The 15,018-nt window shown below is 64.2% G+C and overlaps 1 protein-coding gene across 4 annotated transcripts in view; it reads left to right on the top strand.

Annotated features, from left to right (window-relative positions):
• Positions 1-15,018, top strand: part of LGR6 (leucine rich repeat containing G protein-coupled receptor 6) — a 99,089-nt gene that overhangs the window by 77,068 nt on the left and 7,003 nt on the right. For 3 of the 4 annotated variants that reach the window (XM_033843643.2, XM_033843564.2, XM_033843672.2), the window contains 11 exons: positions 820-888; positions 2,650-2,721; positions 2,882-2,953; positions 3,822-3,890; positions 4,791-4,862; positions 5,676-5,741; positions 6,634-6,705; positions 7,452-7,523; positions 8,698-8,823; positions 9,589-9,749; positions 12,908-12,988. In XM_033843643.2, the coding sequence (XP_033699534.1) occupies positions 820-888; positions 2,650-2,721; positions 2,882-2,953; positions 3,822-3,890; positions 4,791-4,862; positions 5,676-5,741; positions 6,634-6,705; positions 7,452-7,523; positions 8,698-8,823; positions 9,589-9,749; positions 12,908-12,988 (932 nt within the window). The remainder of the gene's footprint in view (positions 1-819; positions 889-2,649; positions 2,722-2,881; positions 2,954-3,821; positions 3,891-4,790; positions 4,863-5,675; positions 5,742-6,633; positions 6,706-7,451; positions 7,524-8,697; positions 8,824-9,588; positions 9,750-12,907; positions 12,989-15,018) is intronic. The other variant, XM_033843589.2, reaches the window with a different exon arrangement.

The raw sequence follows: 15,018 nt of genomic DNA, 5'->3' as shown, positions 1-15,018 counted from the left end.
CTGAGGGTTTATTGGAACGCTGTTTCCCCCTCCCCTCGACAACCTGGGTTGCTATCGCTTTTCAACATCATTTCCAATGTTTTCTTTCTCTCTCTCTCTCTCTTGCTTTCTTTCTTTGGTTGCGCCGGGTCTTAGTCGCGGCAGGCGGGCTCCTAAGTTGCGGCATGCACGTGGGATCTAGTTCCCTGACCAGGAATCGAACCTGGGCCCTCTGCATTGGGAGTGCGGAGTCTTAACCACTGGACCACCGGGGAAGTCCCTCCAATGTTTTCTGATTATACACGTGATATATGTTCACTGTTTAAATAAAAGGGGGAAATGCAGAAAAGGGTGAGAGAAAATAAAGATTAGCTGTCACGCCACCACCAGAAGGTAAGATGTCCTGTCCATTTTTGCAAAAAAAGAGAGCAGAGGCCACAGATAGCCAAGATGGTCACCTGAGGAAGCTTCCAGAATCCCTTCTGCCAATGACAAGGTGTTAAAAATTGCCCCCTCCTCCCTGGGCCCCCTCCCCATCCACTGGTGTCTCCAAAGGCTTGAGATACTCTCCTCAGCCCAGGGGGCTGTTCGGAGAGAGTTGGTTCCATTATCCACCCCTAAGTGTCCCCGCAAAACAGGTCTGTGGCCGGGAAGGCCCCCGCCGAGGTCTGGGGGCAGCGATGGGAGAGGAACAGCCCAAAGTGTGTTCCGGACGTTGGGCCTGGGCCCGGCAGGCTGCCAGCCCCTCTCTCCAGCCAGCCCAGAGCCAGCGTCCGTTTCCTGGAGCCTCTGACGCGCCCTGGGGACTGTCCTCCAGCGACTGTCCTGCCTTCTTTCCAGAGACCTGAATTACAACCAGCTGCACGAGTTCCCCGTGGCCATCCGGACGCTGGGCCGCCTGCAGGAACTGTAAGCTCCTCTGTGGGGTTTGGGGAGTCCCCTATGCCCAAGGGCACCCCACGCCCTCACCTCCCGAGGTCCCGACCTCCCGGGTCAGCAGTCACAGGCCTCGGAGCTGGCTCTGCCCCACCCCCCGACGGCCACTGCTCGTTTTATTCTAAAATGCAAACCAGGGGTGAGACAGACACCAGCCGTCCCCTAGGGCTTCAGGCCTGCCGAGGATGCAGCGTACAGGGGCAGGACAGAGCAGCTCAGGGTCGGCATGTAACTCCGACCCTAGATCATGTCGTCTTAGCTGGAACGGTCTGGGTGTCCAGAGAGCACAGGAAGAGCGCTGTGGGCTCTCGTGTCTGAGGTCAGCCTTAGAGGGTGGACGGGCTTTAGGCGACAGTGGGGGAGGAGGACCAGTGGAGATGAGGACCTGGCGGGGCAGTGAGTACGCAGAGGAGTGCTGAGCCGGTGGGGAGACAGCCTCCGGGGAGGAGGGGCCGCCGTGTAGCAGGACGGGCTCTGCGCGGTGCTGAGCGGGACCGGTTAAGGCAGCGGAAGTTTACGACCAGAGCCCAAACCTCCAGGCAGCACTGCATCTGTTCTCACGGCCACCGGGGCCTTTAGCACCAACCCCATGCCTCCCCCTCGCCTGGTCCAGCGGCTGACAGTGTGAACACCGGGAAGCGAAGCGGGTGGGGAGCTGGACCCGCGCAGGGGAGGGTCCGCGTGAGGAGCGGCTGCACGCCCCCCACTGCCAGCGAATCACCAAGGCCTGCCTTTCCCCTGGAGTGGGGTGTGGGGGGGGGAAGGTGGGGAGAAGATTTGCTGGGTCTGTAGGGCGTGGCCGGAGCAGGGCGTGCAGAGGCCTGGGAGCAGGAGATGTAAGCTGGCGGGAGAGAGCAGAGCCCTGGGGTGGCAGCAGCAGGAAGGCACACGCGTGGGGCGTGTCTGTCCACGTCTATTGGGAGAAGCAGCTTGAGGACAGAGGCTCCTGTCTCGTAAACTTCTGAATCCCTCGGAGCTCAGCTCAACCCCGGCCACGAAGCCAGTGATCAGACATGTGCCACGAGCGAACTCACACAGGAACATTGACCGAACGAAGCAGGCTGGGTGGGCGTCGGCTGCAGGTGAATTTCGTGAATGAGCGTGGAAGTGACGAGAGGAGGGAGGACGGGTCCCAGAGGCCAGGAAGACACTCAGAAACCAGGGGTCTCTGGTGAAGAAAGGACGGCAGAGGGGGCTGCTCAGCGTGGATTGTGCCTTCTGGTCCAGCATTTACTTGGAACTGTCCTCCCCTTCTAGAGCCTGGACGCCCGGGGGGGCCTCGCCCCCTTTTCTCCTCCACGGTCACGGGCGTCCCCCCTGCGCCCCCCTACTCCCCCCTGGGGCTCCGCTCCTCAGTTCAGGGCCTTGAGGCCAAGCCTGGCTCCATCTGGGGACCACTTCTCCTCCAGGGGCCCCTGTTTCTGCGCTCCCTCCTCCCATGCAGCCTCAGCTCCCCCCTAGGGGCCTCCAGGGTTCTGCCCTCCTTGGGGTGTGGGCCCAGCCTGTTCCCCTGAGTGGCTCTCACAGTGCCCTCAGCCCAGGCTCACCCTCTCTCCTTTCCACGGGTCATTGAGCAAAGAGGGAAAGTCACAGGCAGATGTGGAACCGGGGTCCCCAGGCTCATGTCCCTTTGGGCCCATGGCCTTCCTGTCCGGCTGTTGGAGAGCGTCCTGGGGTCCCCTGTCCCCGTCCACGGGCTCTCTGCATCCTTCTGACGCCCATGTCATCCCCCAGGGGTTTCCATAACAACAACATCAAGGCCATCCCCGAGAAGGCCTTCCTGGGGAACCCTCTGCTGCAGACGATGTGAGTCCTTGCTCCTGACGCATGTTGGGGGAGGACGGGGTTGGCAGGCGGAACTGGAGAGGGGCTCCCTGCGTACTGGTCTCCGCGGAGAGGGGAGAGCAGACACCTGCCTCGGTGCAGCCGGGAGGGAGAATGAAGGGCTTCGGTGTCTTTCCTGCAGACACTTTTATGACAACCCGATCCAGTTCGTGGGGAGGTCGGCGTTCCAGTACCTGCCCAGGCTGCACACCCTGTGAGTTGGTGCCTCCCCCTGCCCCCTGGCACCACCCCCGCCCGCCAGTCCCGCCAAGTCAGGGTCCTGCTCACATAGCTGAAGGAGCAACAACCCGACAAGGTTCTGGTTCTCCGGGGCCCCCGGAGCCACACCCTGGGACTCTTGGCCACCCAAAGGCATCCTGTCTCTCCTGCTCTGTCAATTCCCATCCCAAGTGCAACGTCTTCAGAAAACCTCCTGCAGGTGGCGCTCTACACGCAGCAGCACAGGGACGCCCCTGAGTCTTTTGGGGCGCAAGCTCCACCTTCCTGTGCGCCCCACTCTCACCCCTGAGGCTGGCGCCATGCGTATGTTTCATCGCTGGACCCCAGGCTCTCCCGCTCAGGCCCGAGCCCAGGGTCCTCCTCAGGATCCGGCGGCACCCATCCTGCTGGGCTCCTGTCGCGTGCAGGCCCGCGTGGTCCCCCGAGGTGGGGTGACCACTGGGGGAAGCCCCGGCAGGTGACACTTAGGGGAGACCCGCTTCCCGGCTCCAACGAGCAACCCCAGCAGACAAACACCTTTCCGGAAGCACTCAAGCCGTTGCCTTTCAAACGGGGCGAGTCCCACGGTCCCTGCCTGTGTTTTGTGCGCACTGGGCCTGGGTGGCTGGGTGGCCAGGTGGCTGGGGGCCAGGTGACCGGCTCTGTCCGGGCCAGGCTGGGTGGAGCTGACCTAGGAAATGGCAGCTTGGACCCTGCTAGGCGTCCAGCCCCCACCAGGGCCTGAGCAACTGGGATCACCGGAGGGAGGTCGGGGAAGGACGGTGTCCCCAGAAGATGGGGTCCCTGTGTGGGGGGGTCCCTGAGGGCTGAACCCCCTTCAGCACCTGGTGCTCTATCTCCAGATCTCTGAATGGTGCCACGGACATCCAGGGGTTCCCAGATCTCAAAGGCACCACCAGTCTGGAGGTCCTGTGAGTGGACACTGGCCCCCCAATCCCCCGTCGCCCCCCAGAGCCCCCAGAGTCTGGTCCCCGTTATCTGGCCTTCTAGCCTGGCCCCGAGGGGCCCATGGCCGCTCCCACCGGGCTGGCAGGTGGTTCGGGGGGGGTGCTGCTCTCCCCCACTTTCCCAGCCTGGGGTTTCTCGGCGATCCTAACCACAAGCTGAGGTGCACGGAGGACCCGGGAGCGGCAGGAGGGCTGTGACAGCCACCTCCTGTGCCTCCTGGTTGCCACTTTGTCCTGGGGGGGGGGGAGGGGGGAGAGCGTAGCAGGCCCTCGATTCACCGTAAGAGAGTGAACAGAAGGGTCCCGCGAACACCCAGAGCTGGAAGATCTTCCACGAGGGAAGTAGTAGTTCCCCGAGGGTGACCTCGGCCTCACGCCCTCCCCAGAGCACCCTGTCCCGAGGCCGCCGCCCTGCAGCCTGCTCGCATCCCACTGCCCCGCCCCGGACGCCCCGGCATCCTCTCTGCCCCAGGCACAGGGCACGGGCTCTGGGCTTGGTTCCCAGGGCCCCAGTGGGGCTGGAGTTTCCATCCACGGCCTGCGCATGGCCCCCTCCCCTACAGGGAGCAGAACAGGGTCCGGCCCCTGTGTTGCTGGTGACACCAGGAGACGGGGGGGGACACGAAGGGGAGGGCGGGAGGGGCTGGCTGCAGGACCGCCTGCCAGGTGGTGCCCGGCCGTGCCCCTCTGTCCACCCCAACCTACCTCCTCCTCTCTCCCCACAGTCCCCTGCCCCGTGCCCCCCACTTCTCTTTTGTCAGCTCTGTGCTCCCACGTCAGCGTCAGGCCAGAGGGGAGGCACGGGGAGGGGCCGGGGACGGCAGGGCCCGGGTCGGTGCCAGCCCCGTTCCGTTCTCCCCGCAGGACCCTGACCCGTGCGGGCCTCCGGCGGCTGCCCCCGGGGATGTGCCAGCAGCTGCCCGGGCTCCGTGTCCTGTGAGTGCCTCCCGCGCCCTCCCGCCGGCAAGGCCCCTCTGGCCTCCGTCCCCTGGCCACTCTCTTCCTGGAGAGAGGCAGCCTGGGCTGAGACCTGCCCGAGAGGGACTGGGCTGCCCTCTCCCATTCGGGGAAAAGCCTCGGTCTTCGAAGTCAGGGCCGGGGCTGAGGCCGAGCTCTGCCACTTCCGGCCGGTGGACCCCAGCTCCCGCTTTGTGTCTCTGAGCTCCGCTGTCTCATCTGCAAAACGTGGGCTCATTTAGGAGGGTTGGAAGCGCCCGGCACATCGTAGGTCCCCCCAGAGTGGCTCTAATAGGCTACCCGAGTCTACACAGGGCCCACAGAGGATCTTACGTGTCCCGTGAGGAGCAGGGAGTTTCCTCTCCCCTGAGTCTCACTTGGGTCTGAGGTGCTCACCACGGACCACAGCCCCTGGCTCAAGATGTGCACGACCAGCCCTGGACGGGTGTCTAGCCTGCCACCGACAGGCTGTGTGTCCGTGGGCAGGTCCTGTCCCCTCTGTGCCTCAGCTGGATGGGGGCTTGGGCCGGGGGATCTGGTACCGCCTGGGCAGCCTCGGCCAGCTGGCTCGTCCCAGTGTGGCCCTGTTGTGCGCCTCTCACCTCCTGCTTCCTGACCCCCGGGGCCCTCCCAGGGTCCCCTGGGCCTTCACATGGATGAGGCAGCCCCATCCGGGCCCCGCAGAGAGGAGGGGCCCAGCGGGGAGCTGGAGGGAAGTGCCCGGGGTGAGGAGGTCCACAGCCGTGTCCCTGAGGCCCAGCTCCCCTCACCAGCCCGGCCCCCTCTCCCCAGGGAGCTGTCTCACAACCAGATCGAGGGGCTGCCCAGCCTGCACGGGTGTCAGAAGCTGGAGGAAATGTGAGTGTGGGGCACTGGGCCTGAGGGCGGGGTCAGCAAGCACTCTGACCTTCCCCGCCCTGGGCTTGCTGACCCTGAGGTCAGGGCTGGGAGCTCGGCAGAGGCCGGGACAGGCCGTGACTCGCAGTGACAGCCCAGGAGATGGTGCCCAAAAGGGGTCTCGAGGCGGCTCCTTGGGGGTCAAGGCAGCAGGAAACGTGACAGTGATTAGGGCCAGCGGAGGGGCAGGTGGGCTGGACATGGGGTGGCCGTGGGGGACTGGAAGTGCCCAGGCTCTCGGTTTCCATAAGCACACACGCACGTGCACAGTCGTGTCCGGGAGGGAAACCTGGGCTGCAGGTTCCACGGGGACCGAAACCACTTCACAGATTCTCCGAGCTCCCTTCACCCAGCTCCTGCTTCCCCAAGTGACAGGGCCTCCGGCCCTCCGTGTCTGGGCCCCGGGCCCAGGCAGGGTCGGGGACGTGAGGGCCTGTCCTGGTGCCTTGACACTGAAGGAAGGAGGGTCTGCACCTTTGCCGAGGCCCAGGGTCCATCTCCCACTCAGACGCCAGTCTGTTGAGCTCTGCCTCCCAGCTTGGGCCCGTCTGGGGCCGCCAGGGGCTGGGCTGCATTCTGCTGCTGGACTAGGGTCTGGAGGGCCCGAGGAGTGAGGCCAGCTGGGCTGGGAGCCAGGGCCAGTGGGAACCCTGGAAGCTCACTCCCTTTGGGGCCAAGGGACGGCTTTGTAGCTTTGTCTCCTGACCACTTACCCAAGGCAGCCACATCCCCCATGCTCCCTTTAGTTCTGGTGATTCTGCGGGCTGGGTCCTTTCTTCCTCCCAGTGGTGGGGTCGGGGTTGGGGGCAGTGTCTGGGCCTCTGGGCTCATCCAGCCTCTCTCGCTGCCCTAGTGGCCTCCAGCACAACCGCGTCTGGGAAATCAGAGCTGACACCTTCCACCAGCTGACCTCCCTGCAGGCCCTGTGAGTACCTAGGGTAGGGGGGTCCTCCCTGCACGCCTGCACCCCGTGGGGACCCCCAGCACCCAGGGGGCCCTCCCTGCACGCCTGCGCCCCGTGAGGACCCCCAGCACCCAGGGGGCCCCTCCCTGCACGCCTGGACCCCGTGGGGACCCCCAGCACCCAGGGGGCCCCTCCCTGCACGCCTGCACCCCGTGGGGACCCCAGCACCCAGGGGGCCCCTCCCTGCACGCCTGCACCCCGTGGGGACCCCCAGCACCCGGGGGGGCCCTCCCTGCACGCCTGCGCCCCGTGAGGACCCCCAGCACCCGGGGGGCCCTCCCTGCACGCCTGCACCCCATGGGGAACCCCAGCACCCGGGGGGCCCTCCCTGCACGCCTGCACCCCGTGGGGACCCCCAGCACCTGGGAGGCCCTCCCTGCACGCCTGCGCCCTGTAAGGACCCCCAGCACCCAGGGGAGCCCTCCCTACACGCCTGGACCCCGTGAGGACCCCCAGCACCCGGGGGGCCCTCCCTGCACGCCTGCACCCCATGGGGAACCCCAGCACCCGGGGGGCCCTCCCTGCACACCTGTGCCCCATGAGGACCCCCAGTGGGGCCCCTCCCTGCACGCCTGCACCCCGTGAGGACCCCCAGCGGGCAGCCTCCCTGCATGCCCACACCGTGGCACATGTGTCGGTGACCCAGGGTAAGAACGACGGGTCCTTCATGTGTCACTGTACCCTCCTGTCACGTCCTCTGCCCATAGGGACCTGAGCTGGAACGCCATCCGGTCCATCCACCCCGAGGCCTTCGCGACCCTGCGCTCCCTGGTCAAGCTGTGAGTGTCCACTGCCCTCTCCTCCTGGGTGCTGGAGCACCGTGGGCCTGTGGGCTGCCCAGCGGGGGCAGGAGGGCCCGGCCTGGGGTGGGACATGCGTGCGTGTCGGCCACACGTGCTGGGGACGTGGCTCCAGCCTAACCGCGTTCCCAGCCCCCTGGACAGACGTGGGGCCTGATGAGCCGGAGCCACCCCTACGAGCTCTGCGGCGCCACGCGCAGCCTCAGCCCCCGGGCAGCCAGGCCCCGAAGCCACCGGGGCGGGAACGGGGAGCGCGTGGGGCCGCCGCGCACAGGGGTGCGTGTTCTCCACTGTGTCCTGAAGGCTCGTCTGCCGGAGGCCCTGCAGCCCTGCCCCTCGCCCCTAGGTGCTCCCCGGCCTGCGGAGGTGGTGCTCAAGGGGCCGGGACCCCGGCGCTCACAGCCCTGCTCTCTGGGCTCAGGCCACACTCTCACCGCTGCTTCCCGCCTGTTCGCTCTGCTCCCGCCACAGCGGTTGGATGGGTATTTTTATCCCTTTGAAAGATGAGGCCGCTGAGGCTCAGGCAGACCTGTGGCACGCCTCGGCTTCTCGGGGAGCTCGTGACGGGGCCCAGTTCCCTGACGTCCAGCCCAGGCCGTTTCCACGCTGCCGGTCTGTGGCCGCACTGTCTGGTTTGGAGGCCTGGCTTCTTCTGATATTTCTCCAGGAGGAGCCATGCACATCTTCACCTCTGGCTACTAAGCTGGCCCTGAAACAGAACGGGCGACCGAACCCCTGCGTGCGGCCAGACAGCCGCGCTGTTCAGTCCCAGCTCTGGCCCCCGCGTCCTCAGAAGAGCAGGGGGCCAGGGGCCGGCACAGCAGGCGGATGCCCTGGTGGGCTAGACAGGGACTCCGGTGGGACTCAGACGGGGCCCAGCAGCTGTGGCCGAGCGGCTGTGTTACCCAGGAGCTGGGACGGCGTGGCGTCACCTCCAACAGCCCCGTGTAGTCGGCCCCCGAGGTCCCACGAGTGGGGGACGACGGAGCTCTGGCAACCCTGCCGCCTCTGCCCGGCATCTGTGCTCCTTCCTCCGAGCCTTCCTTCCCTCCTCTCCTCTGGCTCCCATCCCGGGCACACTGGCCACGCCTTCAGCACAGTCTGCCTCCAGCCACCCCCTGACTGCCAGTGACCTGACCATCCATTGTCCTAGGGACCTGACGGACAACCAGCTGACCACACTGCCCCTGGCCGGGCTTGGGGGCCTGGTGCATCTGAAGCTCAAAGGGAACTGGGCTCTGTCCCAGGCCTTCCCCAAGGACAGCTTCCCCAGACTGAGGTGAGGCTTCCCGTCCCCACACCTACAGAGGTCTGCCTCAGGGCGGTGGCCAGGCCGGGAGGGACAGGAGAGAGCCCAGGGCCTCACCCCGAGAAAAGCCTGGAGGCCCAGGGTCTGGCCAGACTGAGTGGGGAGGGCCCCTTCCCCCTCATCCCCGCGTAGCGTTTCCCTCTCCCAGTCCCAGCCCTAAGGGACCCCGGCGAGGACAGAGCTAAGATGGTGGGAAGGCCCCCCGCCTGCTTGAGCAGCTTCCGGGCCTGGAATCAGGGCCGAGCCCAGGGTGCTGATGAGTAGAAAACAGCCGCTCAGCCCTTGCTGGTGCCGAGGACCCCAGGCCTCCTTCGGCCCGTGTGGCCCACGCTCTGCTGCAAAGCAATGGGGGTCCAGCCTGACCCGCAGGGCGCCGACCCAGCTCTGACGTGCCCAGAGGCACGGGGCGCAGGCCTCGCGGAGGGCGAGGGTGAAGACGGGCCAGGAGAGCCCTGTCTCCTTGCTAGCGGAAGAGGAGGGCCACCCGGAGGGGCGGAGCTCTCAGGCTGCGTGGCCCAGCTGCTCCCCGTCGGAGCCTGGCTCAGGCCTGTAGATGGGGGAGGACGAGGCTGGACGGCACTCAGAGCGCTCGGGGGCAGCGGGCGGCTGCGGGCCTGAGGAAGAAGCCCGGGAGGCCACCAGCAGGGCGCTCGGGGGCAGTGGGCGGCTGCGGGCTGCCGGAGCCCCGGCCGGCCGTGGCTAAGGTGGCTGTGTCCCGCCCCCCCCCCCCCCCAGGGCCCTGGAGGTGCCCTACGCCTACCAGTGCTGTTCCTACGGCGTGTGCCGCGGCGTCTTCAAGGCCTTGGGCCGACGGGCGCCCCAGGGCCCTCACCCTGACGACCGCGACGCTCCCAAAAGGCCCCTGGGCCTCCCTGCCGATGCCGCCGAGAGCCACTGTGAGTGACCCGGGGGGCCGTGGGGGGGCCGGGAGGGAGGAGGCGCAGGACCCCGAGGGGAGCCGGCAGGGGCTGCCTGGGGCCCAGGGAGGGGCGGCCCCTGTTCATGCCTGTCCCCCAGGCCCGGGGGACACAAGGGCGGCGCTGACCTTGACGGCAGGCACGCCTCCCACCTGCCAAGCCCTCTGTGGCCCCCAGGGCGCGCCCCAGGCCGTGGCTCACGTGACAGCCCTGTCCTGGTGGGCCTCGTGGGCCGCAGCTCCTCCACGGCGCCCCCCGCCCCGCCACGCGAGCCCTGCAGCGGGCGTCCTCAGAGCAGACAGCGCTTTCCAATCAGCCCGAGCCAGGCGGGGTCAGGCTAAATCAATTAAACCTGCTTCTGGAAAAGAGTCCCTTCACGCTGTGTCTCAGAGCCAAAAGGAGCAGCTGGGGGGTCACTGCTGCCCCCGCCGTCTGCCCGGCTGTCTCACCAGGGGCTTCAGAGGCCCTGGCGCCCGGGGGCCTCTCGAGGAGGCCAGAGGGGAACACCTACGGGCTGGGGTCTCTGGTGAAGGGCAGAGAGAAGGTCTTCATGGCCTGCCCCCTGTTGCAGAGCACAGGCAGAATTAGGAGGGAGGGGAAAGGGCCCCGACTCGGGAAGATCAGATCTAAACACGTAAGAACATTCACGCCAGTGTAGACGGACCCAGGTTCTAACTCCTCCAGACCACTCACGGGTCGGGTCACCGCAGACAAGGCCTTGCGGAGCCTCCGTTTCTTATCCGTAAGCTGGGAGTGGCGTTCGCGCCCCACAGGCCGTCGGGAGCATTGAAGATCCCGCAGACAGACGCGTGTGCCCTCCGTCCACGGTGGCTACTCAGGGAGGGGCCTCTGGCCGGACACGCAGGAGTGTAGCTGGGAGCCCAGGAGGCCGCCGTGGGCAGGCGAAGGGGACTGGAGCCCTCCTGGGAGAGTGTGAGGCCCGGCAGGGGCAGCAGCTTCCCTGGGGCGGTCTGGGTGTCTGCCGTCCACTCCGCAGGGATGGAAGGAGTGGAAACCTTCCTTCCTGAAAGTGAAACTCCACCAGGCCAGAGTCTGGGAGAACCACAGGGCATCGGGCTGGTGGGCGGCCATTGCCGTAACGGCACCAGGGCCGGGCCCCACTTCCTGAGGAGCTGCTGAGCGTAGGAGGGGGCCAGGGCCGCGGCTACAGCCATATCCCACATCCCCCTCGGTGAAGAGCGGTCCTCAGCACTTTGGCTGTGACCTTACAGCCTCAGACGGAGTCCACGGGCCTCAGCTCTTGCATCTCATCCGTGCATTTTGACTTCCAAGCACTGCTGAGCTCCGTTCTACAGAGCAGGAAAGGTGGCGAGGGATGGAATGCTAGGCTGTGGGCACAGCCCGGCCCCCTGTCCACCCAGCAGTGCCCAGGCCATGGGCAGCTCCACAGGGCCTCCCTGCCTCCAGGGAAAGCTCCCAACTGAACCGTTTACCCTTTAAGTGGGAGGAAGGCTCCACGCAGGAAGCAGACATGTGAGCTGAAGGCGGGGATAAGTGTGACAAACGGTCGCCTGCCTGGGCCTGGCCTGTACAGGGTGGAGAGCCCACTGGCCCGGCTCCCTAACCTTCCAGGAGAGGCAGTTTCCCCCGCCTACCCCAACCCAACTCCAGAAACTACCCGTTTACCCCAACCCAACTCCAGAAACTTTCCAGGAACTCCCTGGCGGTCCCGTGGTTAGGACTCTGCACTCTCACTGCCGGGGTTCAATCCCTGGTCGGGGAACTAAGATCCCGCAAGCCTCGAGGGGGATCTTCCAATGATGAATTATCGCTGCAAAAGAGAGTTTCGTCTTTATAAACTATAAACTGGTTTAGTTATCATTTATCATTTCAATATCCTTAAAGAATTTATGGGCCCTGAGATGTCCACCCCCGTGGAGATTGCAGGCCCTGGTTTAAGGAACAGCACAAGAGCGAATAAGGAAAATAATGCCCTTTGATTCAATCACGTTTTGGAGTTTCTTTAACAAGGGATTTGCCTTTCTCAGACGAACAGAATCGCAGAGCCTAGACTTAGAATTGGAAGGGTGGTTAAAGATGATCTAGTCCACCTGCTAACGCAGTAGAGAAGCGCCTTCTCACACTGGAGACTTCCTGCTCCAGTCTCTCCAGTTACGCACACCGTGTGCATCTGTAAAGCTCCCCCAACCGTCTCCCCGTCCCCCCACCTTGGCTCTGCGGCCCAGCGAGTCTCAGTCTGACTTCCGCTCTGTCGCTCACTGGCTGTGAGACCCAAGGCGAGGTCTTCGCTTTCCTCACGTGTCCGATGATGCCCGGGGCTGCCTGCCTCCTGCAGCTGTGGGGAGGGTCGGTGAGGACTCCGTAGGCGCGGGGCCTGGAGGATGAGAGCTGGGGGAGCCCCAGCCCTGGCGCCAGGTGACCTCCTCGTGGGGGCAGCGTGCGTGCCCGCGGCTCCTCGACAGCAGGGCCGCGTCTCGTCCACCCCACACGCCCCCCTGCCTGTGCCCAACGCCCAGCAACAGGGTTCTGTGGTCAGCACACGTGACCTCTGATGGTGGGAGCTGCTTTGTGTAGGAAGAACCAGAACTTCTCCCTCTGGATCATGATTTGCCTCCTTCTGTGACGCGTCTGTTGATGCTGGTTCTGCTGCCTGGGACCATCAGCACGTCGGGGTGTAGTGATGCCTGCAGGCCGGCAGCTCTTTGAGGACGGCCTTCCTCCCCTCACCCTGCCTTTTCCGAGTCCAACACCCCCAGCAGCTCGGCTGTCGTCACCGTTCCTGGTCCACCTCCTCCGAGCGCATCCCGCTCGCTGCTCTGTCCTTTGCAGTGTGCAGGGCTCCCAGCCGGACATGGGGTCACAGCGGTGGGCTGGCCCATGTGGAGGGCCCCCACCAGCAGGGCAGCCTCCCCTGACTCTGTGCAGCTGCCCGGGAGGACATGGGGGCACTCGGTGTCTGAGGGCCACAGGCGGATAACAGGGAGCTGACCAGAGGTTTGCCCCCGAGGGTAGACACACCTGTGCAGGGCCGCGGGGAGGCCCCGTCCCCAGCAGATGAGTCGGGACAACATCTCAGAGGGGTGGGGTTTTGGAGAAAGGTGGGGCTTGACCCACACCAAGACCAGGGTCTGAGCCAGTTTCTGGTCTCCCCTCAGATGATGTGGACCCAGACGAGCTCCAGCTGGAGGTGGAGGACCCCAGGCCACACCCCACTGTCCAGTGCAGCCCTGTTCCAGGTGAGAGGGGTGCCTCGGGGTGGGGAGGGCAGGGACTGGGGAAGGAGCGTTACGGAAAGTGGGGTCCAGCTGCTCGCCTTTTGAAAGCCAATACTCGAGAGACAAGGTCGGTGGAAAGGAAAGTTTGCTTTACTTTGGAGGCTGGCAACCTGGGAGGGGGAGGGTGGACTCATGTCCAACGGCCGACTCCCCCCACCGACAATCAGTGGCCAAGAGCTTTTATGGGGGAGTTTCAGGGATGTACAGGCAGAGGGAGGGGGCTACATGCAGAGACAGCACAGTCAGCTCTGACGGTCATCTTGAAACTGGTCATCGGTGGTCTGATCAGCGTCATCTTGATTGTTTTTAAGTACAGTTAGGCTTCAATTCCAGGGTCGGTTTGTTCCCATTTCTTCAGGCTGGTTCTCAGAACTGTGGCAGCTTAGGTCATGGCTACAGCCTGGTCATCATGTAGTTAACTTCTTCCAGCTGGCGGGGGCGGGTTTCAGCATCTATAAAACAGCTCAAAGGACATGGCTCAGAATATTATCTACAGCCCTGAGGACGGACTGAAGGCCCTTGACTTTGCTCAATGACTATTATTATTTAGTCCTTTGACTCTTTCCTTTGCTTCTGCGTTTTCTCACTTCTCTAATTAAACTTACTTTGGTTAAAAGCGACAAGAGGCAGGCGGAGGACATGGGTGTGGGGAGGACCACAGCGTCCTGCTCCGCTGCAGGAGCCCCCGCTCTTCCGCGAGTTCAGCCTCTTCTGTCATTCCCGGGGAAGGGGCTGTCGCCCCCCTTCGGTGGCTGCTTGGGGGCAGCGGGAGCGGGGGAGGGGAGGGGAGTCAAAGCGACATTTACGAGTCGCCAGAGGTGATACAGCCAGGAGGAACTTTCTCTCAGCGAAGAGACCCCACTGCTCAGGCGGCGGGTGCGGGGCTGGCTCGTCTGAGACCCGCAGAGTTCGAGCAGGGCAGCACCCTGCAAGGCCCCCTTCTGCATCCCTCCCCACTCCATCCCAGGAGGGGTGCCGCCTCTCGTAGGTAAAGCTCTCCCGGGCCTAAAACACCGGGTGTCCCTGGGGGCTCCTTCCAGCACTGTCCGCTCCTTAACGGCTGAGGAAGCCTCCTTCAGTCTCCGCTAAATCCATCTTGCTGTCAGGAAACAAAGAAAATTCCCCTTTGGTCCAGCCCAGCCTCTGTGTTTAGCGTGAAGCCCCAGGCCACCCCGGAGGCAGCAGCGGCCACGGGAGCCGGGCCGGGAAGCGTCGGACGAGTGGAAGGCAGCGGATAGCGTCCCTCTCACCGGCTCTCCAGCCCCGCCCAGGCGCCGCAGCACACGCGCCCCGCGCTTCGCGGCTGTAGCGCGCCCTCTAGTGCCCGCAGCGACAAGCGCACCAGCGCACCTGGAGGCACAGGTGCGTGTTCACGCGGCCTCTGAAAACCGGTGATCAGCAGCGATGACGTAAAAGGGGAAGCTCCAAAAGACAAAATCCAACTTGCACTCACTTTTACAATAGCACATACAAATGGCCAAATAAGTTCCGGTGTGCCCATATTCACTGCACAGACACCTAAAACGTGTTTTTCAGTAATGTAACAATATGGGAACGCGTGCATGATAAAACTTTAACTTAAAAAAGAGAGTAAGAAACTATGGGACTTCCCTGTGGTGCAGTGGTTAAGAATCCACCTGCCAATGCAGGCGACAAGGGTTCAGTCCCTCGTCCGGGAAGATCCCACATGCCGCGGAGCAACTAAGCCCGTGCGCTGCAACTACTGAGCCTGCGCTCTAGAGCCCACGAGCCACAACTACTGAAACCTGCACACCGAGAGCCCGTGCTCCGCAACAAGAGAAGCCACCGCAATGAGAAGCTCGCGCACCACAACGAAGACCCAACGCAGCCAAATAAATAGATTTTTTAAAAGAGAGAGAATGAGAACTATCTACAGTAAAGTCCCAATTTAGTTAAAAAAAATCTATGTGGATATATGTATTTCTTAAAACTGATAGAAAACAGCAAAATGATGAGTTTCTCTGAGGAGC

This window comes from Tursiops truncatus, chromosome 1 (genome assembly GCF_011762595.2).
Source record: "Tursiops truncatus isolate mTurTru1 chromosome 1, mTurTru1.mat.Y, whole genome shotgun sequence".
Taxonomy (NCBI): domain Eukaryota; kingdom Metazoa; phylum Chordata; class Mammalia; order Artiodactyla; family Delphinidae; genus Tursiops; species Tursiops truncatus.
The sequence above is the reverse complement of the archived record's forward strand: the minus strand, read 5'-3'. Positions and strand labels throughout refer to the sequence as shown.